General features: G+C 31.2%; 3 protein-coding genes and 1 pseudogene across 5 annotated transcripts; 3 read left to right on the top strand and 1 right to left on the bottom strand.

Moving 5' to 3' along the window:
* Nucleotides 1-5,018: 5,018 nt before the first annotated feature.
* Nucleotides 5,019-9,812, top strand: LOC137820998 (mediator of RNA polymerase II transcription subunit). Of its 3 annotated transcripts, none has more exons than XM_068625382.1 (3): nt 5,019-5,550; nt 8,969-9,058; nt 9,362-9,812. In XM_068625382.1, exons 1-3 carry the CDS (start codon nt 5,194-5,196, stop codon nt 9,458-9,460), a joined length of 546 nt encoding a protein of 181 aa, XP_068481483.1. In that variant the 5' UTR covers nt 5,019-5,193; the 3' UTR covers nt 9,461-9,812. The 3 variants fall into 3 exon arrangements, with proteins under 3 accessions (XP_068481483.1, XP_068481482.1, XP_090151171.1); XM_090295045.1 differs by having other exon boundaries at nt 5,050-5,550; nt 8,994-9,058; XM_068625381.2 differs by lacking the exons at nt 8,969-9,058; nt 9,362-9,812 and adding an exon at nt 7,573-8,362 and having other exon boundaries at nt 5,048-5,550.
* A 1,234-nt stretch (nt 9,813-11,046) lies between these two features.
* Nucleotides 11,047-14,201, bottom strand: NPC6 (non-specific phospholipase C6). The gene is made up of 3 exons (XM_068625365.1): nt 12,728-14,201; nt 12,051-12,227; nt 11,047-11,704 (listed from the first exon to the last, which is right to left on the bottom strand). The coding sequence occupies exons 1-3, from the start codon at nt 13,797-13,799 to the stop codon at nt 11,406-11,408; spliced, it is 1,548 nt and encodes a 515-aa protein (XP_068481466.1). The 5' UTR covers nt 13,800-14,201; the 3' UTR covers nt 11,047-11,405.
* Nucleotides 14,202-21,816: 7,615 nt separating this feature from the next.
* Nucleotides 21,817-23,384, top strand: LOC137820060 (uncharacterized). Its single transcript, XM_068623839.2, has 3 exons — nt 21,817-22,674; nt 22,822-22,965; nt 23,145-23,384. The coding sequence occupies exons 1-3, from the start codon at nt 21,817-21,819 to the stop codon at nt 23,382-23,384; spliced, it is 1,242 nt and encodes a 413-aa protein (XP_068479940.1).
* A 2,280-nt stretch (nt 23,385-25,664) lies between these two features.
* On the top strand, nt 25,665-26,630 carry LOC150025227 (uncharacterized; annotated as a pseudogene).

The following is a 26,630-nucleotide window of genomic DNA, read 5'->3' as shown; positions in this document are numbered from 1 at the left end:
CGAACCCCAGATCGAGCTGATCATAACAAACATTGCCAGTACCATAAAAATCATGGCCATCACACTGAAGAATGCATAGCGCTGAAAGACCGAATTGAAGAGTTATCCAGACAGGGCAATTAAAATGCTTTGTTAGAGGCAGAAGAATGAAGGCCAGTCAAAGTCTAGAGCAATATGTCAGGAGTAGAGATCATGGAGGGAGAAAAGGAGAAAAATTTGGAAGAGCGACTGATATACAAAACAACCAAAATGAGAGAAGAGGAGGAAGAGATGAAAAAAGAGATCTAATAGATGGAGGAAGCCACCTCCATTCTCAAAAGAGAAGGAGCCGACAACGCAGTTTGGGAAGGCCGGTTAAGGGGTTCATTAATACTATCTCTGGAGGCTTTGCGGAAAAGGAAATGTATAATACGATAGGAAAGAAATATTTGAGAAGTGCCATAACCGTGAATCATGTTTTCAAAAGAAGAAGTTTGCCACCAATGTTATTTACTGATGAAGACTTCCAAGATATTGATCCTGATCAACGAGACCCAATGGTGATAATAGTTGAAATTGCCGAGTACGCGGTAATGAAAACTCTAGTAGATCAAGGGAGCTCAGTTGATATTCTATTATGGAAAAATTTCAAAAAGTTACATTTGAAGGAAGAGGACATGATCCTTTTGAAGGAGCAAATAATTGGGTTTTCAGGTGAAAAGGTTGACACCAAAGGATACATTGATTTGCCGACAACCTTTGGTAGAGGAAATGCAACGAAAACAATTACAATCAAATACTTGGTGGTAGATACTCGTACTTCTTATAATGCTTTGGTAGGAAGATCTTCATTGAATAAGCTGGGAGCTATAGTGTCAACACCACATTTGGCAATGAAATTTCCAATAGAACGAGGAGACATAGCGACCATATATCGATCAAAAAGCAGCCAAAGAGTGTTATGCGGCCGGATTGAAGATGGTCCAAGAGCCGCAAGTGGCGGCCGAAAGTATGGAAGCCAGAAACATTGTGGCAATGGTGGATTTGGATCCTAGAATGAATGATGATGAAAGGATAAAGCCAAGAGAAGAAATTACATCGATTCGATTAGGCGAAGATGAAACATAATGTACATATGTTGGGGGTAGTATGCTTGAGGAAATGATTTCCTCAGTGGCATCAGGAGAATACACATAAATTTGAGAAAGGAAATTACGAAGGGTTGAGGAAAATCGGTACCGAGAGAAATATTCTCGAACTTTCGGATTAACCCATTCATACCCGAGCCGAAGGCTTAATCTTTGTTCGGCTATTTCTTCTCTTTCCTCGGCTTCAACATCCATGACATCTTTGCTTGATGAATTCATACACGAGAACGTTTCAGGTGACAAAGCGGATTTGGCATTCTTATTGGTCTCAATCACTCTCCAATAGATTCATTGCTCGTGCTCGAAAATCCCGTAAACTTAGAAGAAACGGAAACAGAGCTCGATGAAGACATTATACCTTTTGTGAATATTTGCTTCAGCTTTAAAATATAATGAGCGGAGAAATTGCGTAATAAGATGAACGTAGTTGAAGATTTATAATTGTGGAAGAGTGATGACACATGAAGAGTCATGGCATTGTAACCATTAGATTTAGTTACATTTAGTGGTTGGGGACTTCTATCTTGCCACGTTAAGCAGTACAATCAAGAGGAAACGCGCAAACTGAAAAAGTCTTTTCGCAATTAATACACCATTAAAGTCATTTTTTCAAAATCTGTTTTCCCTCTCAAAATACAAAAGGGTGACGTTTCGCTTCTCAATAGGCATTTCGTCTCCTAAGTCTCCTTATTCTTGGGGGCTAATGTACTGATTGGGCCGAAAGGGTCCATTGGACAAAAAGTTCAACCGGAAGGTTAAGCTGTGGATTTGAATCAAAAAAGGTAAATTGAGAGAATTAAAAGATAAAAATAAAATAAAATGGAATTTGTTATTAAACAAAAGCCCATGAAAAAGGGCCCAAATATGTAGGTGTGTATAGTAAATATTGAGTATAAAGAGAAAAAGCCCAAATAACTCTGGGGCCCAATAAAAGATTAGTATAAATAGAGGGTCGTCTTGAGAGGTAAGTAGAGTGAATTCATTCTAATATCTTGTAAAACTGAATCTAACTTTGGCATCGAGGCACCTTTCAGGTACACACCCCCATCTGTGAGAGGGAGTCGAGACTAAAAACTGAAAGATCAAATGGAGGAAATTAAGTTTGACTGAAAGGTGTCCATCAAGCAATTCGATGAAACGAGAAAGATTTATGAACCAAGTACAAACCAAGAACAACTAAGCCGAAAGTTTGAGTCGAGAAGGGAGTCCGGAAGTAAAACCGAGAAGTCAACGGGTGGAAGGCAAAGAAAGAGTTTGTTTCTAGGTCCTTGTAAGAACAATCACAAATAACCATTTCAGGTTGAAATTTGAACTTTTCACCCATGTATAAAATATTTATAGAACTAGTACACTTTTATTTTATTTTTTCACATCACAATTCGATTTTTGGGAAGCCCAATTATGATCTTTGATTTAGTGCATGCTGACAAGAATTAGAATTTGATTTTTGAAAAACTGATTTTTAGTTTATTTATGTATTTTCTGTGTTTGCTTTAAAATATGAATGGAAACAATTTAAATTGTTTCACATGCTCAAAGACGCGTAGAATCAAATCAAAGAAGAAGTTGTCATATTTAGGTCTGATGAGAAGAAGATGATGAACAATACACATCAATGAATGATATGATTGAAGATACTCAAGATTACAATACTGAAGTATCAATGTTTACATTTGGACAAAGAAAAGAAACAATTCAAATTACATTTATTTTCCAAGATGCAGAAGGATCAATAGATTAAAGAACTTCCATATCCAACGTCAAACAACTATGTGAATAATAGAATAATTCAAAGCTTTCAATGATTACTATGTGAAAGCTATATAAAGACCTTGAAGAAGAAAGACAATTATGCATAAGAGACAACACCAAGCTTAGAAAAATGCGATCATATTCTTAGTGTGAATAGTCATACTATGAGTGTATTTTATATTTGTTGTTTAGAGCACTTATACTTCGGGGAGTGAGTCACAAATTATAAATCATTCAGTATGTGAAGATAAACCTGTGCGTTTCCATTGTTGCTCTCTGATTGAGAGTGTTTTTCACTTGTTGAGAGGTCTTAGTCTCATGGGAAGATTAAGATTGATTACCTGAAGATGTATAGAATACTTGTTACCTAGAGAGGTGTATAATACTTGTTACATGAGGATGTGTACAATAATTTTTTCTTGGAGAGGTGTAAAATAATTGTTACCTAATACTTGTTACCTAGAAAGGTGTAGAATACTTGTTACTTAGAGAGGTGTAAAATACTTGTATCTGGAGAGGTTTAAAATACTTTTGTTAGTGAAAGCTCTTAAATGATTTGCTTAAAGAGACTAGACGTAGTCTTGTGATTGGGTGAACTAGTATCAAACTTTGTGCATATTTCTCTCTATCCCTTGCTTATTATAATTTATGTTTTAATTCTATTTCAAATAAGCGATTTAAGTTTAGACTCCATTCAACCCCCTGTCCCCTTCTGAAGTCAATTGTACCTAGAATTGGTAGCAAAGCTAACCTTAAGGGTTAGTTCTCTACAAAACTTGAGGAACCAATCAAAGTGTGAACTCAATGGAATCCCTAAGTCAACTTATTTGAGAGACCACCACTATTCAATAAAGAGAAATATAACTCATGGAAAATCAAGATGAGTGCCTTCCTAAACTAAATTGATATAAATTTAATAGAGATTACTGAAAATGGTATATATTAACCATACCATAATGACATTGTTGTTAAAACCATCAAAATCATAGTACACTTTAAAAAAAACTGAGTCAAAAACAAAAAAAAGTTTAAATACTTTTTAACCACATAAAAGCATTAAAGAGTTCTCATCTTCATAAACAAATAATTTTTTATTGTGTGCAACCAACAATACAACATTTCAACTAGTCATCCCTACAACAAAACATAAGACTTACAATTGTCCCAGTGCCTACCACTTCAATTCTCACTCAAAATTACAAAATATAACAACAAATTTCTAATCAAAATAACTCATCACCATTTAGTTATTCTCTTATTGTTATTGCACTAAACTTCATAATCAGTATCTTCATTATCCACCTTCATCACATTCACAAAAAATAACATAATATTGGAGTTTGAGAATGGGAGTATTGTATATTGTCATTTGTCTAAACAAAATCCACTTTGTAAGCTTTTTTTAGAAAAAAGAAGTCATTTATAATAGAAAAATAAGTAAATTTGAAAGCACAACTTTGTTAGAAACTGAACAACAAAATTGATACATTTTTAAGGATATAAATATTTGAATTTGGGATTAAATTTTAAAAAACAAATTGAAGTATCCCTCTATAAATAATCTCATAATCCATAATTATATTTTATATTTAATAGTATTTAAATAACTTTTTAAAAGAAATTGTTCAGAGAAACTTTTCCATAGTACTTTTGTTAAAAATTAAATAAAAAAAATGAAATTAAATATTTATAAAATAAATTTAACTAAGTTAAAAAATAAAATTTTGAAAAAATATGTGAGAAATTTGATAAATTAACTTATTTCTAAGTTATTTTAACTAATAGAAAAAAATTTATTTGTTTATTTTTTTTCTTATGTTTCTCTCGTACAAGTCTGTTCAAAGAAATCAAATACTAATGTTTTTTATCAGCACCAAATACTAATGTGACGGATGTGATAAAATTTAAGCATGTAATTATTATTTATATAAAATAAATTATTTTTTATATTTACAAAAATTATCTTAAGACAAAATATAATATTTTAAAATTATTAAAAAGTGTCAATAAAATATTTCTCAAACAATTAAGTAAGAATACAGTAGAAGTTAAGAAAAAGGAAGTATTGTAAATTATCAAGTTTTTTATTTGGAAATAATAAATGGTAGTTATAACTATTTTAAAATACACTTTGTTATTAATTAAATTTTACGCAGGTTCGAATCCTGCTGTCGAAGTTTTTCGTTTCTTGATAAACTGTTCTCTTTTTGTTAATATTTTTCATTGTTTGTATTTTTTGAATCTATAAAAGGTTAGGGTTTTAGGATTTGTAAATCTCCTGGTTTTGGCGCTCAATGATTGTAAAGGGATTGAAATGGAAGAACAATCGGTGAACGGCATGATGTCGAGGTCGAAAACGACGCAAGAGTTAGCGATGGAAGGGCAGAAGTACCTGGAAGAAACTATAGAGTTCGCTTTTCAGATCCTCTCTTCCATGAACGACGAGCTCTGCAACCCTGTTCTGTGGTCCACCTCTCCCTCCGCCACTTCCGCCTCCCCCAACGCCCCCTCCGCCACCGCTGACTCCACTTCCGACAACTCCAATCTCCACTCCGACAGCGCCACAGTCTCTGCCGGCGCCGGAGGTGCCCTTGAGGAGGCCCGCTTGCGGTACAAGAACGCCGTCGCCGCGCTTCGGACCATTCTCACTGCCATTCCTAACTCCCAGAAGGTACCTGATTTCGCTCGTTTATCTTGAATTCCATACCGTGTTTGCTTTGTTGTGAAATGTATTTTGACAATGAATTCTATTGATTCATGGATTTTGTGAACTTTTTCGAGAGGTTATTATGTGCGTCAAAACTGAATGCAATACTCTATTGAGCTGTGAGAGGGTGGGATAGACTCTATTGAGCTGTGAGAGGGTGGGAACGGTACTGTTCGATGCTGCCTTCGGTTGTATGCATAAATGTTGTGTTAAATTGTTAATGTAAAAGGATAATACTTTGAGTTGGATTGGATTGGAAATGGAAGTAGTTCAACTCTCCCTGGATTGAGATCTGTAAATATTTCAAAAATCTAGTTCTAGAAATGGAGATGTCTTTTTAAGGTTGGGTTAACTCACATACTTCACTTATTAGTAGCTATGATATCAAATTTTTGTACTTCCTGGATTAGTTTACTTATTAAATGTGCAGAACAATGTATGTAAAGGATTTCTTTTTATCATTTTTCACTAATTCTTTTCTACCCGCTTTTGATAAGTGAAAGGTGTGGAATTTCTTGAATATTTGACCTGGCTCTTCTACACAAGTACAGATGCATTAGCATAATTTTTGTATTAAATTCAGTTCCCCATCATAAGGAGTTTTTATTGATTTGTGTTTCTACTGCCTAGTAGAATTAATGTGTATCAATTATTCTTTGTATTTTCTTGCCTGACCTTCATCAGTTTTATCATTATCGGATAGCAGTCGATCACAAAATGCTATTGTGGGATGACCACTATTCTGAAATTTTTTATACAGTTTATTATATAGGTCTAAATTCTCTATGACAGAAAGTTGTTAAATAATCGTGATTCATAATTAATAATAAAAAGTCGCCATACAAGAAAATACATGAACTAGAGTCATTGTGTAACCACTAAAAAAAGCCATGTGTTTTAAACAAAACAGACAAGTAAATATCAACCAAAGACACAGGTAAGAGGTCCAGCCAGAAACAGAGGGAGTATGTCTCGTCGTATCCACAGACAGGGAGACTGTAGGTCTTGTCGCTGGAGAGAGAAGAGATGTAGAGGAATGCAGGTCTCGCCCCTTTTCGTTGTGTTTTCCTCAAAAAACCTGAAATAACCCTTCCCTTCCAAAAGACAAGCCTAACAGCTAAGAAGGGATTTTGAAATCACAACATTGCAGTGCTATCCTGCTGCAATCCATTCTATTTCTGCCACAAAAGCTGCTGGAATGGAACATTAAGTGCACAGTGATCGTGAGCAATGTGCGGCCCTTGGTTAATCTGTGTTACAACAGCATTATTGTGTCACTATCATGCACTATTGAGAACCCTACTCTTGATATTTAGGATGTATTGTGGCTGTCAATTGTTCACGTGCATATTCATTGGATTCATTATAAAAACTAAGATCTTCTACCTTTAAGATTAGTGCCATCACTTTATGGTAATTATAACATTCATTGGTGCCAAATCGTGATGGCCCCAGAGGTTTAAACTGAGATGTGGTGTTTAGTTACAGAGTTCAGAAATCTGAAAGGCCTTAATTTCAGAGTTCCGAAATCTGAAAGGCCTTAGTTTCAGAGTTCAGAAATATAATCCTAAACATGAATTGTCCTTCAATATTTAGTGACTAAAATATTAGGAACTTTCTGTCAACTATAGGTCAGTTGCAGAAATATCATTTTTTGTGTTTTGGGACTATCACATGTACCAAAGTACGTTGAACTTGAATCAATGTCTAACTGTAAATTCATGTTCAATGTGCTTTGACGGGCAATACAATCATACCTGTTGTCATTCCAAAGTCAGCAACTCAACTACTTGACTTACCAAATCATGTTTATTGGCATCATGGGGGCATTTCTGCATGTGCACTAGAGTAGATTTATGTCACAGTTTGTAAGTTTAGGGGATCAAATTGCTGACTGTTGAACCATGCAAGTTTAACTCATGGTGCTCTATGTTATCAAAAAACAACCATGGCATAAAGCCGTGACAGATTTTTTCTGGCAACCAGGTGGTGATGAATTGGGTTCTCCATTATGGCTGGCCACTGCTTTGGACATTGTGGAATGGCCTTGTGGAACATCCCTGGTGGAAATCGCTGTCCTCAGGTTGGGTTGCACTGACCCAAGGCTTCTTAGATTTTATATTTTGAAAAAGGGGTTGGGTCATACAATCTGCTCCAAACCCAATCCAAAATTAAAAAAACCTAAACCTGCCACAACCTAAAATGCAGAGCTGTTCTGTTTCAGCAACTATAGCTGTGCGGTCAGCCACCGGTGGTGACACTGTTGCTGCCTGCGTTGTGTTCCGCAGCTTGGGACGTGTTCCACTGCAGTGCTGTGTTGTCCCACTACAGTGCCCCCCCTCCCCTTTTTTCCCTTTCTTGGTTTCCTCTTTCGTTCTGCAGAGCCACCCTCTGCCTTTTTTTTCTTCTTTCTACTCAATACTTTGTCTTGTCCTTATTTCAATTTCTGGTGTTTTGCTTTGATTTTATTGTTATTTGAATTTCTAAACTTATTATTATTATTATTATTCACATTATTATTAACTGTATGACTGCCTTTCATTATTTTTATGTTGCAATTATATATCTGCATATCTGGATATATTTTATTCTGTTTTGTCCACAATGCTTCTGCCATAACCTGTTATGGCGTCCAATATATTTTTCTAAAGGAATTTTGGGTTGCCAATATTTTCTGATATCTGATACCGAAAACATTGATGGTGCTTCAATAGTATAATAAAAGGTAAGAAACTCCTACGTACATGCCCTTGTAAATGTTCCCGAGCTGACTGCAGAGTTAAGTGGCTCAATGACTTTTGGCAATCTATTTGTCTATGTTTTATTACTTAAATATCTCTGGAATAACTAGTTTTTATTTTGCTAAACCCGATTTTTAGCTAATGGATTGTGAATTCAATCTTAATTCCTTGGATATCTTTCAGAGAAGGTAAAAAGATGATATAAATTCTCTATTCTAAGGTTCAATTTGATGTCCTTCTAAAAATGGGGGTATAAAAAAAACATGGATAATATATGATTGTAAAAAATTCAATGACAAACTCATATTTAAAATATTAGTTTTAAAGGAATATTAAACTGACTGGTACATATCACTTTGCATAAATTCTTAATTTGCTAAATATATTGTGGTACCATAAACTGGAATTTGAAGTTATTGATGATTGGAGTAAAAGAAAATTATTCATAAAGGATATTATTAGACAAACTCTCCCTAATGACACTTAAAGAATATTGGTATATAACATTTTGTTTTCATTCATATACATATCACTTGTTTGCTTAAATATTTATGTTTGTAATACTTTTGTGAGCTTTACAACTAAATTATGTCAAGTGAAGCTTTTGTTTTCTGGTTCAACTAACGTGGTTAGTATTCCAGTCAAAAACATTTGATACCGGTTCAGCTGCTAGCACTGCAGATGAAGCTGAAATTGTTAAGTTGCAGGAGCGAGCATCATCTCTAAGAAGGGTAGGTTTGAAAACCAGGTTTTTAATATATTCTTTCACGCTGTTCTTTACAACGACTGAGCTTTGAAATTCTGGTTTTAGGAGCAGATTTTAGTTCGTTGGAATTCAGAAGCATTTACTTTTCTGTCATGTTCTGTTTCTATAACGGAATCTAATGTCTTCCTTATTATGGCTTTTATATTTTTAGCTTATTTCTGAAACAATTTATGACCCATTGGTATTAGCTGAAGTGGTTCATAGACTGTCTTTTTTCTGTTTTTAATTACATCAGTGGTAAACATTGAACATCTGCTCATAAATGTAGGAGCTTGCCAACAAGAACTTGCTCCTGAAGACACTCATAGATCAACTGCGTGGTCTTATCACTGATATATCAACATGGCAAAGTCCTTTTTCAACCTGAAGTTTGGGACGAATGCAAATTGGCAGTGGTCCCGTAAAATGGAAACTTGATTCAGAGTACAGTAAATGACATTAAGGCTTGATATTTTCCATATGAAGTGTATCAGCTGATCTTTCAGACAAGCCTTAGTGATGATAGCTTGTCTGAAAATGGTTGTCCAATGGGCTTGTATTTTGTAGATTTTTTTCCCCATAAATTTTATAAAATAGCAACCTTCCAATCTTTAACAACAAAAGAAAATGTAACTAACTGCTTTCTTTTAAACCTTAGAGAAGGGTTCCTGTATTTTGTCTGAGATGAAACTTAATTGTATCACCATTTTTTTCAATTTATAGCTTGTTACTTAGGTGAATACACTGCATTTTATGTTTCAGATCTATTTATTTGGTTGAGGAGTATTTAGGAATGGAATGGTAAGGTGGTGGTGGTTCTTGGCGCATGTTTGTTTTTACAAATTACATCTCCTGTCCTCGTGTATTTTTAACGAAAAAGCAACGAAGTATTATGCCGGAATGATTTATATGATGAGTATCTTCCACTTAATTTAGGAGTTAATGATTGAATGATGACGAAATTATTCGGTATCTTTGTTGAAGATATTTTTAGAAGTTTGCTTGACAATTGAAAGGAGAAATAGTTTCAATTTAAAAATGAAAAAAAAGAGTCCCCATAGCCGACGAATTGCAAGAGTATTCCTTACAACTTTTTACGGGAAGAACGAAAAAATTATAGATATAATCAAGTGTCACGTTCTCACTGACTCTTTTGAATTTTACTTTATAATAGGAATATATATTAATAAACTTTGTTAAAGAATTAGGATCTCATGGTATCGTAAATCTCACTATATATCTCCTGTAGGGCAGCATGACCTGGTGTAATTTTTTCTTGGAATTCTGCATGTTGCAGAAATTCTTCTTCCAGAATATGTTCCACCTTTCACATCTTAAGCAGATTAATCCCCCTGGTGGATCTCTGTTCTTACCATGTACACCATTTCCACTGTAAGAGGGGTAGTGATTGTTGGTAAACACAAACTGTTATGTATGATTTTCGAATATTAGTATATCCAACTCTAGCCACTTGCATATTGACTACAGTGGGGATATTGGCTTAAGTGGTGTAATGCAAAGGAACATAATGTTGAATTTGATTTTCCAATCCTTGTTTTCACTCCCTGGAAAAAACAACACAAGCGCCATAAAACCATTATATTTATTTATGATTGTGTAACTCATGCAGAATAGGTTTTAGAAAAATGCTGAATAAGAATAAATCTACTTCGCAACTGAAATGACATGTTGACAAATACCTTAGAACCTTCCTGTTTTGTATTTCATTCCTTTTTGGTATGGTATCTAGGTGAATGATTTTTAAATTTAGCCCTTTAGTTTTAATTGGATGCGTTCCATGGCTTATGCGACTAAAATACTACATATCCAATCATTATAAAAATTTAACCTCACTGGTTGCATCTCTGACATCATATTGAAACTAAAATCTTAGTTGGTGAAAGAGGCAGTACTTTTCGTTTGTCTATCCTTCCAGAATCGCTGTTCAAAAAAATCACATGATACAGGCAAATCTGAACAAATTTATGGAGCTTCATTTATATTCTGAGTTTGTGCTTTTTACAACAGCATTGGAGTTTTCTATTTCGAAATTACTCACTTGCCAAACCATCATTTTCTTGAATTTTTTTTATAAATTTCCTTAAATTCTATCAGCCAGAGACTTTGTCACCTTCAGAGACTTCCCTTCCTTTCACAGCCAACTAATACTCATAGCAATCTAGCGAACTCCCTTCACCCTTCTATAGCATTCCACTTTCACAATAGCAAAATCTAGCACAGGAATTATCAGATGACCTAAAACTATAATAATTAGATACAGAGATAGCCACACAACTTTCTTTTCTCTTTGTAGTTTTTGCGTTTGCTTTGTATTAATTATGAACTGAAGATCTAGTAGTGAGAGAGGATCTCATATCCACAATAGCAGATTCATCAGCCCCTAACTTGATGGCCTCTTTGCTAGCTCTTATGAACCTTGAGACGGCTCCCCGAACATACTCATGAGCTTCCTTCACACTCATCTTCTTGCTCATTTCATCAGGGAAACTGCTCAAGAAATGGTCCCCATTAAGAACAGCTGCCAATTGAACTACCTCACTCTGAAATTCAGACAGGCCTGCATCTTCTTTTGCTTCAGTGCTCCTTAGAGGGGTCACGTCCGGCAAAGTCACTGAAATGAACACATTACCCTGTCTTAATACTTTGTATACATAATATAAGGTTTTGAGTTTAATTTCTATGCAGGCCCAGTGTAAAATGTTTAAAATGTAAACCAATCAGAAATCACGATAGGTATAAACTTCTGATGTAGCTACTATTAAAGCTAGTAAACTGATCATACATGACTATTTATGATTAAATAGTATAAAAAATCTTATTCAGAAAGTTTCGTTGTCAAAGTTGATGAAGTTTCCCCTTTTTGGCTATCTCTGTTCAAGTCTATCACGTTGTAATCCATATTGGAATGTATTATTGAGGAATTCAATTGATTGACAAAAAGAAGGTAGATTGGATACCTGGGCAATCCGTTCTGGGTGAACTTAACTCTCCAACAACCTGCTCGAATGTCCCAGCCCAAGCATCTCTGTGAGTCAAAAAGTTGGAGGAAAGGTTGAAGATCTTCTTTATGGTTGCAGGAATAGAAGAGTGCTCAAATTCTGAGTTTTCAGCAGGTCCTTTGGCACCACTTATCACTGAGAAAATGGACCAAGTGGTAAATTAAAATTAGTAGGCATGTCAAACTAATCAAAAGCAAGTTGAAGCTTTAGAATCTAACAAATGCACCCAAGAAGATTTGGTAAACAAGTATTTAGAACCGTATTGCTCAAAACCCATGTGTGGTCTGTATACTAAATTTGACTAGAAAACAACTATCCTTAGGCCTTACTCTCTCAAAACATCAAGGAAAAGGACAAACATGGTCTTGTAGCCTCAAGAAAAGAAAAATCAACCAACCACATGGAACTTAAACTCACGGCTCTCTCCAAAGTAACGGCAACGGAATACCGATAATCAGAAAGGACAATGGTCCCAGAAAAGTTAATGTGGCATCCAATGGACTAAAATCAAGCCATTAGAAAAGAAGTATTGGACATAAGTGTCTGACATCTCTATCATAAAGAAAATATGAATAATTGCTTTGACAAAAGAGTAGAAGCTAAAAAAGGAGAGTTAAATCGGATTTTGAGATTACCAGTTCCTTTCTTGATCCAAGGAGAGATCATAATAGTAGGCACCCGAACCCCTAACCTATCAAACTTGAAGAAATAGGGAGCAGGTCCGGTGTTCCCATCTGGATTAGGAATGTTGACAAATGGGGTCTTCACATGATCAAAAAATCCACCATGTTCATCATATGTAATGATGAAAAGTGTTTCATTCCACTGAGGGCTGGCTCTTAGAGCCTCGTAAACCTCCTTAACCAGCATTTGGCCATGTGCAACGTCGTGAGAGGGGTGGTCATCATTCGCGGGCAAGCCCTTCAAGTCAAAATATCTAGGCTCAATCACAGTCAAGGGTGGAAGCTTCCCATTTCTGGCATCTCTCTTGAACTTCAAATCAAACTGATGGAACTTGAATACGTACTTCAATTTCCTTAGATTCCTATAGAACAAAGTTGTGGGTATGTTCTGAAAGTAAATCCCAAAGTCTAAGCCATTCTCATGCATAGAGTCAAAGATGGTTTTTTGAGGGTACCCTTTGGCTAACTGCCTCTTGACATGACTCGTGGAACCATGAGAGGTTGCTGAGTACACAAAAAGCCTATTGGGTTGTGTTGGACCCGGAATTGAAGAAAACCACCTATCAAAAACAGCAAATTCCTTAACCAAAGCAGCATAAACCGGCACGGCCTCGGGCTTAAACCCTTTCATCACAGTCTCAGAGAGGTTCTGAGACACAGACAGTGCTTGTTCCACAAATCCATTCATGGAAGGGATTTTACCAGAACCAAATACCTGTTGCAACACATCTTCAAATGAATGCCCCGGATCCGGATCCACGAACTCCGCATCATCAGTGAAGCAAATTGAATCTTGCTTCGAACCTTTAGTAGAAACAGGGTTGCATTCATCTCCTGTTACCCCATTGATTAACGCGTTGATTCTTTCTTTCATCCACCCCAGCATGTGGTCAAAGGAACGGTTCTCCATAACCAAAACAACAACGTTTTTTATAGGTTGCTGTTGTTGCGCCCTTGCAAAAACGCAAAGGAACACAAAGAGAGAGAGCACTAGAATGGAAGATCTGGATTTTCCACCTCCCATTCTTTCCCTCAAAGATGGGGCCTTTTGCCAAATGGGTCGGTAATACAAAATGCTTTTCCAACAATGAATGTGGAATAAGTGAATGGTGATATAAATGAGAAAATAGAAAGAAGCTTTAATCACTGAATGTGGAAACAGTAAGATACTTTGTGCAGTTATAGGGAAGATTTTTAGTTACAGTGTTGGAGGAGCTTGGATGTATAGATAGATTGGTAGCAGAACACAGAACACAGAAGAAGAAAGATAAGGTTGTGGTTGGTTTTGTGCTATAACTCACTCACGCACTGGTTCACTCATTCACTCACTCACGCACGCACTGGTTCACTCATTCACCTTTAATGAACACTGGAGAAGGAAAAAGTAACGCAATTAGTGGAACGTGAATGGAAGGTGTCGTTTTGTGACTATTATGCGTAGTTGATGAGGATCTTACGTGCTCCTTTTTCGCGGGGTCAGTTTATTTTTTCTTTTTTAAGTATCAGTTTTCAGTTTTGTGGGTTTCTTCTACTTTCGTCACTACCAAATTAACTTAATAGGATTTTCCCCCATAACTCCAAATAATAATTAATATAAAACAAAATGTGTTTGTAATAATAAAAAATAAAAAATTCAAATTTAAAATAAAATAGGAATTTAATTACAATATTCGGATAATATAAATGTTTTTTTACACTGTACTATTAAATCATTGATTATTATATAATTACTTCTATACCAATTGAGTTTCTAATTAACTAAAAGTATAACATACAACGTTTCTTTTCTTTTTAAACTATTATATTAATAATTTAACTACATATTATATTTAATAAATACTTTATTTAATATTCCAAAAACACAATATAAGAGGATCTCATTTTTTTATTATTATTTATATATAAATTATGTTTAATACTAAAATTTGAATAAATAGATATTATTATTCACATATTTATATTAAATATATAGATTTATAATTTATTTTAATAGATATAAATAATGTACAGAAAACACATCAATTTTAAGAAAGATATCATTGATTATGTGTATAAATTTTATTTTTTTATTATGTTTGTCATGTTTTTAAACTGAAAAACTTTTTATTCTTGTAAAAATGTTGGATAAACAATTTTTCTCAATACCTTATAATATTTTTAAGACATTATTTTAAATATCTTTTTATTTGGTATTTTTTTTTATATTCATCCATTCTGATCCGTATAATAATTAGATTAACGTTTAAATAAGATAATTTTAATTACTATTTAAGATACGTAAATATTCATAGTGAAACTTTGAATATTACTTAATTATTTTATATTTATTTTGAATCACTTAAAATTACCTTAATATACTATATAGGATTAGTAATTGACAATATAACATAAAATATAATTATTAAAATAAATAATATAACAGTTTTCTTAATTTTTTAAGGAAAAAATTGATCAATGTTAGAATTTTTTTTTATTTTTCTATAAATATATTAAAAATAAAAAGACTAGAATAAAATTATGTCATTCTATTAATTAAAAAATTAAAAGGACAAATTACTTAAATAAAAAAATATTTTGAGTCTTATTAGAATATTTTTTTTAATAAAAAATAATTAAGAAATTCAAATTTATAAAAAAATTATGAAACGATATATTTAAACATGATTAAAAAAATTATAATTAATTAATTAAGGAAAAAATACTGGTGTTGGAGAGAAATTAACGGAATTATATTATACAGAAAGAAGTGAAGTGAATTATTAAATTACAGAAGAAAGTTGTGTTTCTCGTGACGAAGGAAGACAATTTATGGTGAGGTGGAAGTATAGCAAAATGTTTAAAGTTAATGATCATAAGTGTGCCAAATATCCAAACTTCATTCCTTTTCTAACATATACATTAATAAATTATTTAACCTTATCTTAACACTAATAAGTAATGACAAAATTATATTAATATTAAAAATAAGAAGGCTTTGGAAAGTAGAAACAAGGATGCGTTTGGTCCCACGCAAATCGGTGGGTAATTAATAGAGAAAGAACAAAGGAATGCATTAGTGTGATTTTCATTTGATTTGTTTGCATGCAAATTTTGGTCTTATTTGAACTAAAATATCTTCAATGTCAAATTTATTAAAATATAATTGTTATAGTGAGTTATTATATATAAAGTATTGACTATTTTGATATTTAAAGTTTTATTGAGTCTAAAAATATTATCTTAATAAATAAATTTTTGTTAGAAATTTCACCTATACTATAAATAAACTAATTTATAATATGTAAGCATAATAAATTTCACTACTGAATTGATTTAATGAAATTTATTTATGTTTAAATTTTACTTTCTTATTATAAATATTCAAAATTTATTATATTATTTGTTGGGTTCTTTCTATTCTCACTCTCAAGAATTTTAATAAAAAATGTGTGATAAAAATCCAATTTCAACTAAAAATAAAAATAATTTATTATATAAATGATATTTGATAATAACTATAAAATTAATTTTAAATATATAAGTAAGATATATTTATCGAAACCAAACTAACCACTCTTAAAAATAAATTATAAATGCACATTTTAAGATTTACATAGTTGTGGCCCGTGAAACTATAAAATAACTAAAGAATTTCACATATTTCATTCTTAACCATGGAGCTTGTCGGTGCTTCTTTGTGGACCAAGCACACCAAACTCATGCTGCTGCCACATTTTATAAACAAAATTTGTAAGAAAATAATAATTTTAACTAATTAATTTTGTTTGAACTGATTAAATATTTTTCACTGCTAAAATATTTAGAGAAATAACTTTCGTTTTCTAAAAATAGAAAATATTCAAAATCTTTTTATGATTATTCTTTATTAAAGAGAATCTTTCATTTTTAACAAAAGCTTTACTGTAATTACATTTTCTATTGGTGTTACTAGACCTTACTTAAACCACACTTCATGAGAAAGTAATGCTTTTACTTTTTACTTTTGAATAATTTTACTTTAGTTTTTTAAAAAAAAAGACGGAAAGTGAAGATGCATTTTCTTTCCATTGCAATGCAAGGATGGGCCAATGGGCCCAGATGGTTTATGAATTGAACACATTTAACAAAATTATTGAAATTAGGTATCCTACCCGGTCAAAAAAAAATGAGTTATTAATATTCAAATAATCATGAAGATATCACAACCTGCAAAGTCAGCTTATTTATTTTTGTAAAAGTGGATTGTTAATAATTATGAAGATATCATTTTAATGTGTAACATTCACTAAATATTGAAATATGTACAATGAATTGATTCAAGATATATGATCATTGTTTTTGAATAAAATGTGTTTGTAATTTAAATAAAAATAAATAAATTAGTTTAAGAATTCAATTAATAGAATTTGGATTCAAGTTAATCTTTCTTACAATAAGATGTAACTTAACAATAAATTGAGGTATACACTTATTTCTGCAGTTTCCAAAATGAATTCAAGAAAATGTGCAAATTAAATACTGCAAAGGAAATGAAGATTTTCGTTATTGAAAAGTAGACACTATTACTCATCAATATAAATCCTTCAACATGAAATGAAGGACAAAGAAGGAGTGGAAGAATGCAGATTCTTTTAAATGGATTAGACTCCCTCGGATAAAACTTCTCCAAAGCATAAATAAATCTAAATTTGTTGGACAACATGTCCAAGATTTGGGAACTCAAAACAACAATTGTTGTTGAGCCCAGACAAATTGGGAGTATTTAAACAAATTGATTTATCATATCAATCGATTAAAAACACTTAAGTTCTTTTTAAAGATTTAAAAATGATTTTTTTTTTTCTTTCTGTCTTTTTTGTTAGGTGAAATCAATAAGATATTTCGATAAATGAAGTGGTATTTTATCTGGGTTAAAGAAAATAGTAAGTTATTTTCATAAATCAATTAAATGATTTTAACAAAATATTGTTATGTTATTCAAACGGTTTTTAATTAATTTAATTGATTTCATTAAATGATCAAACTGTTTTAACAATCTTTCTTATCTTATATAAAGATGTTTTATGATCATTTAACACAACACTTTTTGAGAGAGAAAAACAAATTGTTTTAAAATCATTCTTGGAGATTACATTTCTGTTGTTCTTCATTTGTATCAAACACATGTGTATTCAGACTTCATTCTTCTTTACTGTTTTTGTTGTAAACAAATTCATATAGAGTTTTTGAAATCTGTGTGGTTAAGAGTGTTATGTGCTCTTAAAGGGTTCAATATCAACACTCTTGGTTTGTAATCTCTTTTTATTGCTTTAGTGGATTCTCAATGGTGTGTAGAGGACTGGATCTAACTCTTGATTAAGAGTGAACTAATATAATTCTCTTGTGTATTATCTCTCTCTTTTACTCTAATATTTTTCATATAAATTATTTTAAAGTGTTGTGCGTGTAAATCAATCAATTGAATTCTCGAAACAACTGGTTCATATTTTGATAATATACCTGTTATGCTTTTATAATAAGTTGAACAGGTAAATCAATTTGTTGATTTAATTGAAGTTTTCTATCTAACAATAGTATTTGCGAAAATCTTGCGAAAACAATTCACGCTCTCTTGCTTCAAGCCACATATTATAACAATTGGCATTAGGAGTTAAGTTCTTGCATGTTATTCAAGTTTCGATCCTAAAATCTTTTTTATAAATTGGTTGAAAAACTACCTTTTGGTGAAGGGGCTTCCATAAACAGATCACCATTGTTTTGTGGAGTGAATTATCAATTCTTGAAAGTTAGAATGAAAATCTTTATTGAATCAATTGATAGAGGAATCTAAGATGCTATTATAAATGACCCTTTCATTCCTAAGCATGGAATTGATAAAGTGTTTGTTGAAAAACCTTGGTCTTAATCGACCGAGACTAAGGGAAAGAAACCTCAGTATGATTGTATTGCTAAGAACATAATTTAAAGTTTTTCAATGTGTCACAACAAAGGAAATGTAGGACATCCTAGAGGTGACTCATGAAGGAACTACAAATGTGGAAAGAGCAACGAAACATGCCTTGATTCAAGAGTATGAGTTGTTCATAATGCTATAGGGGAAAGAATTGCAGATGTGCAGAAGATATTTACTCATATAGTAAATAATTTCATTGGTCACGAAAATATCTTTTAAAGAAAGGAGTTGAACATTAAAATCCTCAAATGCTTGGACAAATCATGACATATAAAGGTCACTGCAATCTCTGAATCAAAGGGCTTGATAACCTTGACCACGTATCTTTGTTTGGGAAACTCAGGGAGCACGAGCCTGAAATGAATAGGTTGAATGAGCACGAAAGTGAGAAAAGGTAAGTCAAAGGGATTGCCTTGAGATCTTTCATAATTAAGTTCACTTAACTAAGGTGAAGGCAACCAAGAGACGGTTTTAAGATACATGAACTTGTAAATAAGTGGCTCCTCCTTTTTAAACATAGACTTAGAATATTAATGAATTGTGTTTTTGAATTTTCAACACATTTCTCTTTGATTCTCTCTTTGCTAGAAGTTATCAAGCCTAGTGAAATCATAAGGAAGTTGGTTTAACCTCTTATTTGAACCTTGTACCTAAAACACACACCTATTTTATTGTAATAAAATAAATTTAAAATGAAAATAAAATTTTAATAATAGTTAAGGAAGTTAACAAAAAAATATATATTTGTGAGTGTATGTGTCACAAGGTTATCTTTTAAGTTGTCCTATGGATGTTCTGTGTGCCTCACATTTTGTATATATATATATGAGGTGGTGTAAGAATGTAGAACCACATATTCTCACAGAAGTTGCAACTACATAATCATCGTCATCATCATTGACATACAAATTTTATCATATATGAAGCAAGAAAACCTAAAAGACAACTAAATTTCCAAAGATTAATTTATTGTACTTGTTGTCACAAATAAATTTTTGTTACCTTCTTTAACTATATTATTATTGTTAAGAATTTATTTTTGTGGGAATTTATTTATTACATTGAAGACTTGAATTTACTACTAATGTTTTGAATTTTCCCAAACCACATTCAATTAACATAATTAAGGTATTAATTAACTAAATAATCTAAAACTATAAATAGGTTCTTATTAAATAAAAATAAAAACTACAACATTATATTAAATTATTTTTCTTAAAATATTTTTCAAATAAAAGAAATTAAAAAATATCATCCAACTAGAAAAAATATCACAAAGAAATATAAAATAAATTTTAAGAACTCGCTGTTTTAGAAAAAAAAACACTCAAAACTTGCTTCAAATAATAATTTTAAAAAACTAAAAAGGTAAAATTGTGCTCCTATATACTATTTAAGAAAATTAAAACATAATAAAAATAGAATATAAAAAATAAATAAAAACTTCTTCCAAAACATAATTTAAAAAATATAAAAAATACATGTAATTAAGGAAAAAATAATAATAATTCATAATAAATGATCAAAAGTATGTTTAGAAGCACAATCTTTTAATTTTTAAAGTTGTATTTGCAAGCATAAATTAACCACTTGAATAATTTTTCATAATCTACCATGTATTTAAATTTAGCATAGAATTACATAATCTTCATAAATAAATCTCACTCTTAAAATTAGAGATAATAAATGAACTCGTCCTCGAAATTATTGATCCCGTCTTGATTTTAATGAGAAATCTCATTGATTGGGTATTACTATGACTATGAATAAAACTTTATTTTTTAAGTTGGGTATAAGGATGTGTATGAGTATGTACATGTTCGTCTCATCCCGTCCTCATGTATATCTCCCGTTTTAAGTGACTAAAACACCTTTAGTATATTAAGTAACCTAAAAAACTTATATTAATTTTTCTTTGATCCTTAATTTTCAAAATTATTTATACTACACATTTAATCATTTTTAATTTTATTCAATTGTTATTTAATACTCTAATAAAATTTATTTTTTAATACTTGGAATTCAACATGTTTTATGTTACATTCAACAACATGTTTAAGGAAAATTAACTTACTTTGATTTGATTACCTGGTGGTTCATTATCTAGGAAAACCTTAACAATCTAATAAGCATAACCTTCAAGTTTTGTTTCATTAAATCTTTAATTTTAACTCTAAATGACTTGCACGGTTAGTTTGACAATATAAATAATATAAAAATATAATTTTATTTGCCATTAAAATACTATGAACAGTGAAAAAATATCATGCATCCTCAACGTTATATGTAATATCAGCATGTATAAAATTTTCGTTTCCATTTGTGTGTCTTCTCACCTTCTGTAGCTATTAATTAATTTAATTTATTAATGTTATTATTATTTTTTGTTTCTTAAATCAAATTAGAGTATTAAAATATTTCTTTTACTTTTCTTTTCAAAATTTAGTATATTTTTACATAAGTCTAAATTAAATAATTTTTTATTACATTTATATAATTATATTTTTCATTTTCTTCTTTTAAACAATTAAAACTTACAATCAATACAATGTATAAATGTTTCTAATTAAGAAAATAAATCACACTAAAAATTAAACCATACCAAGTTTGCTAAAAATTAAACCATACCAAGTTTGCTTAAACAGATTGTTAATTAATCAAATTGGTTTAGCACCCAAAATAGTTATAAGAGCTTTCAATAGGTTTGTACATGTGTAAAACTATGTCTGCACATGTTAATTTGGGCTTAAGTAAAATGAAAACACCTTATACATCCAATAAAAGGAGACAACCAACATCAATTTAAAATTTAGTTATGCCAGATATATCACTATCAAATCATTTATCATATATAGAACTAGTAATTAATTTCATATACACATAAATTGATCTCTTTAAAATCTAAACGATCATACATCTTTAGCTTAAGACCGAAGCATCATCATGATTAGCCAATTCTCTTTTTCTTATATGGTATGTAACTTTTGTATCAATGTTCTATTATTTCACCATTTCATTTAAATCTTATGAGTATCACGTGTTTTTACCACATGAATAACATTGGATACATATTTTCATGGCTAATGTTAATGGTTATGTGTAGGCTAACATGAAGACTCTCTCTAAAATAGCAATAATTTTATCATCAATGATGATGTTGCTTCCTGGCATAACACACTCAATTGTTGTAGAGTCTAATGGAAGCTATATCAAATCAGCTACTTTTTTGTCTGAAAAGTTTGAAGTGGGACCAGGAAAAATTGTAGTAAAAACATTATTAGATATTGACTTTCCAAAGGGTCACATTGGGGTCAAGAGTTTTGATGTTGAAGTAGTTGATGAAAATGGTAAATCTGTACCTTTGTATGAAACTTACCTTCATCATTGGTTTGCTGTAAAATATATTGAAAACATTACCATGTCAAACTACATTAAAGAATCTCACGACCTTCGCAACGGTATCGAATTCGAAAGAAATGATGGTATGTGCCAAGGTTTTTTGCTTCCACACTATTGGGGCTTGGGAGGAGAATCACGAGGAACATCCTCAAATCTTCCAGATCCTTTTGCAGTTGAATTAGGTAATCCTACAAAATTAAAGGATGGGTTTAAAGAAAAATGGTTATTTAGCATCATGGTTATTGATACTCGTGGTGCACATGATAGAAAAGGTTGTTCAGAGTGTAGGTGTAAGCTTTTAAATCTCCCAACCAACTTTTACAATGTCACAATGGGCATTAATGGTCAATTATTGCCAAGAAATTATAAAGGAGGACTCTTTTGTTGTCAAGATAACTTGCAATGCAAATTAAGAAATGATTTCCATGGCCCAATAAGAAATCTTTCCCTAAGATACAAAATAAGGTGGGTTGATTGGGATGAACACCAGGTGCCTCTTAGGTTCTATATACTTGATTCAACTGATCGTGTAAGATCAAATGGTTCTACACCAATTCATGATTGCCAGGTAGATGATTTATTCAATATATACTATAGTTTAAAAATATAAGCAAACTTTTGAAACTCACTTATATTCCAAACTAAGCTATTAGGCTATTAATTACTTTTTTTTTCGTGGGTAAGTGAGTAACATAAATTTCTCAACTTGTTATAGGCGGAATATACTATTTCAAGAAATCATGACAATGACTTCCCTCACGTTAAGAAAGCAAACATCCCAATGACAAAAGGTGGTTATCTTATATATGGCACTGCTCATATGCACACTGGTGTTGTCAACACTACTTTATATGGACAGGTAATATTTGAATTTATTTTTTGTATTCCTATATAATTTATATCATGTAGATAACCTTATGTTAATTTTTTTTTTCATAAATTTGTCAGTAATAAAATTTGTTGATAAATTATATATATTTGTAAGAAATTAACTATTTTAATGCATCTTCTCTAAATTTATGTTTTTGCTTTACTTAGGATGGAAGGGTTTTATGCACTTCAAATCCAAAATATGGAACAGGAAAAGAAGCAGGAAATGAAAATGGTTACCTAGTTGGAATGTCAGTTTGCTATCCAAAACCTGGTTCCATCAAGATTAAAGACGGCGAAATTCTAACATTAGAATCCATATACGAAAACAAGTTTCGTACTGGAGCTATGGGACATTTTTATATTTACTTGGCAGATCAAATACCAAACAAGGATTTGAATATTTGATGTGAACTATTTATTTATCTTTCTATAACAACTTATTTAATTTGTAGAATACTTGTAATCCATAAATAGTGGTTATAAATTATCACTATGTGTATTAATGTTGTTTTACTTTTAGTCCATTGTTTGGTCTATAATTGTGTTACTTTTGGTTTACTATGTCTTGGCAATTTGTTTTACACTCTACTTATAAAACATTCTATTCCTGTATCAATAAAATGGAAATATTAAGTTTGTCCATGTATGATTTGAGTATCATCTGGCGTGTTGTAGATCTTTCACCACATGTCAGTTGTGTTAGCTTTCTCTAACACTTATGCATATAGCTTGGTCCATTGAGTTCTTCTATAGGCATCATTTGATATTTTCTACAAAGACAAACTTCTAGTCCTTTTTAGCACCCCGTTCATCTGACGCTTTCAACTAATACTTTGTTAACTCTTGTCATCGTCTGACAAGTCTTTATCTCGTTCTCTCATCGTCTAGTGAGTCTTCGCTCCCACAAATTCTTTCGATATTGTGATGAAATCTCCTAAGATAAGTGTCTCATGTTCACTTCTACCTTGAAATTGGGAACCCAAGACAGGATCCACGAGGCAACTCTTCTTCATGATGTCGCAAGTGACCCTCATTCGCTATGGGTTAGGTTGTTATGACTCAGGGTTTAAACCCTAAACCCTAAAAAGTAATATCAATAATACAAATATTAAGACAATATTAATAATAAAAGTATTAATTTTAAAGAAATGATAATAATAATAATAATAATAATAATAATAATAATAATAAAGTATTAATTCTATGAGGAGAGAGAGAAATAGAGAAAGGAAAGAGAAAATAATATATACACTTTTAATCACATTTCAACACTACAACTGCATCGTATCAACTAAGGTTAGAGAAAACTGACATTTTTTTAAAAACTCATTCTAGACAATATGTGTCATCATATGAAAAATAGCATACAAAGAAAAAAAAAACAAATAAGGATGGTTAGACCAAACCCATGAAAAAAACAAAGAAAGAAGCTCCCAAGAGTAACCTAAGCAACTACATTTATCATTTATATATTTATTTAATTAGTAAATTTAGTATCTTAGGGAGGTTTCTGTAACCTCATCCATTTTATTTATTTCATTTATTTTATATATTTTATTATATATTATTTATCTTCAACCACACACTTATTCATTTTATTTATTTTATTTTATTTATCTCTATTTATGCACTGGTGCATTTTTTTTATTTATATTCATATGCATTGGTCCATTTTATTTATTTTATTTTATTTATCCCCAGTTACACACTGGTCCATTTTATTTATTTTATTATCTATAGTTACGCACTGGTATATTTTATTCATCTCTAATTACACACTAGTCCCTTTTATTTATATTTTTATTAAAAAATTATTATTTTTTATTTAACAGACTAATATATGATAGAAATAATTTAGAAAGAAAATTCATTGTCTAAGTATGATAAGACTACAGATAAATAAAGATTTGAAGACATTGTAGATGGAGGTTTCACCTTGAGGATTCAAATGATATTATTTTGACAATCATGGTAAAATTCTACAAAATTAAGTCAAATAATTTTTATACAAAACAAAATTATATTACTGAAATTGTAAAAGATGAATTTTATATAATTTTTGGTATGCTATTATTTTACATGATAAATGTTCTCACTTTCTTGTCTTACTATTGGTGAATGAAAATAAAACATACAAATTTGAAATATGACTTACAGATATAAATGCTCCCAACTATCCTAACTCATTCTCTGTTGTCATTGTTGCAGTTTTCCTAGGAACCAATTGGATCACGAATGTTGTGGATAACTCAGGTACCTTCGTGGGACGAGACTTTTCATACTAACATTCATAGAAGATAAGGATGCACCAATCGTTCTAGAAGGACCCATTGTGATTACCTTCTATATGATGCCAACCCTTTATATTAACCCTCTAATAAACATGTTTCCCCGCCATTATAGGATAACATAGTAGTAGTATGAAAGGAAGGATTTATATATAAATAAAACTCTTCTTTTCTCTTTAAGAAAAATAAAATAAACATGTAAAATAGAAGAAGAAAAATTCAATGTAAAAATTGTATCACACACATATATGTACATAAATTTTTGTATTATATCTCTCACTTGTGAAGATGTAATTTTTTTTAAAGAATTACCTAAAAATAAACATATATATAAACTATTAATAAATTGATTAATTAATATTTTAAGGAAATAAATAAAAGAGAACGTTACAGTTAGATGGTATCAAAGTAACATTGAATGTGAGACTTGTGAAATATGTCAATCAGATTTGTTTTATGATTGTTAACTTGTATAATTCCAAATACAAAATACTAGGAGGAACAATGAGTTGACCGAAGCAGTACAAGCTATTAGACACATGGTCGTTGCACAATTAAAAAATCAAAATACTTAAGGAATTATTGAGTCATAAGGTTTAATTGAATTTAGGAGAAATAAACCTCCACAAAAAAGCTAAATTGTGGATTAAAGAGATGGACAAAATATTTCGAGTTATGAATTGTTCTAATAACCAAAAGGTAAATTAGATTGTGTTTATGTTGGAATGAGAGACTGAGTAGTGGTCGGATAGTACCAAGAGATTACTAGAAGGAGGAGGAATAATCATTATCTTGGAAGTATTTAAAACAATTTTTTTTAAAAATATTTTCCCAATGATATGAAGATAGCAAAAAAATAGAATTCATGCAATTAAAACAATGGGATATGTCAGTTGGAGAGTATGCTTCCAAGTTTGAGGAGTTAAGGAACTACTATAATTTCTTTTATCACCCAAATAATAAAATGAAGTGTATATAGTTTAAGAATGGACTTCGGTCTGAATTGAGAAAAACATTAGGAATATTAGAAATTTTGATTTTACTACGCGTATTTACAAGTGCATACTTTTGGAGGATTTTGAAAAAAGTCAAAATAATAAATTGTGATGTTTCGGACCTTAGCCAAACAAAAAAAAAGGCATAATGGGGAAAATCTTATAACCTCCCCCAATAGAAATCCCACCCAATCGATTTTCTAGGAAATTCAAGTAGGCATGTAAATAGTTACATTAGGTGTCTAAAATATGGACAAGATCATTATGTCAAAGACTGATATTTTAATAGACCTATTTGTTTCAAGTGTGGAAAACCTAGTCATGTATATTTTGGATATGGACATGAATTTCAATCCTTCTGTATATAA

Source organism: Phaseolus vulgaris, chromosome 9, assembly GCF_051622355.1.
Source record: "Phaseolus vulgaris cultivar YP4 chromosome 9, ASM5162235v1, whole genome shotgun sequence".
Taxonomy (NCBI): domain Eukaryota; kingdom Viridiplantae; phylum Streptophyta; class Magnoliopsida; order Fabales; family Fabaceae; genus Phaseolus; species Phaseolus vulgaris.
This window is presented reverse-complemented; position numbering and strand designations above follow the sequence as displayed.

Coding starts and splice junctions, on each gene's coding strand:
- LOC137820998 (XM_068625382.1), top strand. CDS start 5,194: ATGGAAGAACAATCGGTGAACGGCATGATGTCGAGGTCGAAAACGACG. Junction 5,551..8,968: donor CCATTCCTAACTCCCAGAAG/GTACCTGATTTC, acceptor TTAGTATTCCAG/TCAAAAACATTTGATACCGG. Junction 9,059..9,361: donor GAGCATCATCTCTAAGAAGG/GTAGGTTTGAAA, acceptor TCATAAATGTAG/GAGCTTGCCAACAAGAACTT.
- NPC6 (XM_068625365.1), bottom strand. CDS start 13,799: ATGGGAGGTGGAAAATCCAGATCTTCCATTCTAGTGCTCTCTCTCTTT. Junction 12,228..12,727: donor TTGGATCAAGAAAGGAACTG/GTAATCTCAAAA, acceptor CCATTTTCTCAG/TGATAAGTGGTGCCAAAGGA. Junction 11,705..12,050: donor ACCCAGAACGGATTGCCCAG/GTATCCAATCTA, acceptor TGTTCATTTCAG/TGACTTTGCCGGACGTGACC.
- LOC137820060 (XM_068623839.2), top strand. CDS start 21,817: ATGAAGACTCTCTCTAAAATAGCAATAATTTTATCATCAATGATGATG. Junction 22,675..22,821: donor CACCAATTCATGATTGCCAG/GTAGATGATTTA, acceptor AACTTGTTATAG/GCGGAATATACTATTTCAAG. Junction 22,966..23,144: donor ACACTACTTTATATGGACAG/GTAATATTTGAA, acceptor TGCTTTACTTAG/GATGGAAGGGTTTTATGCAC.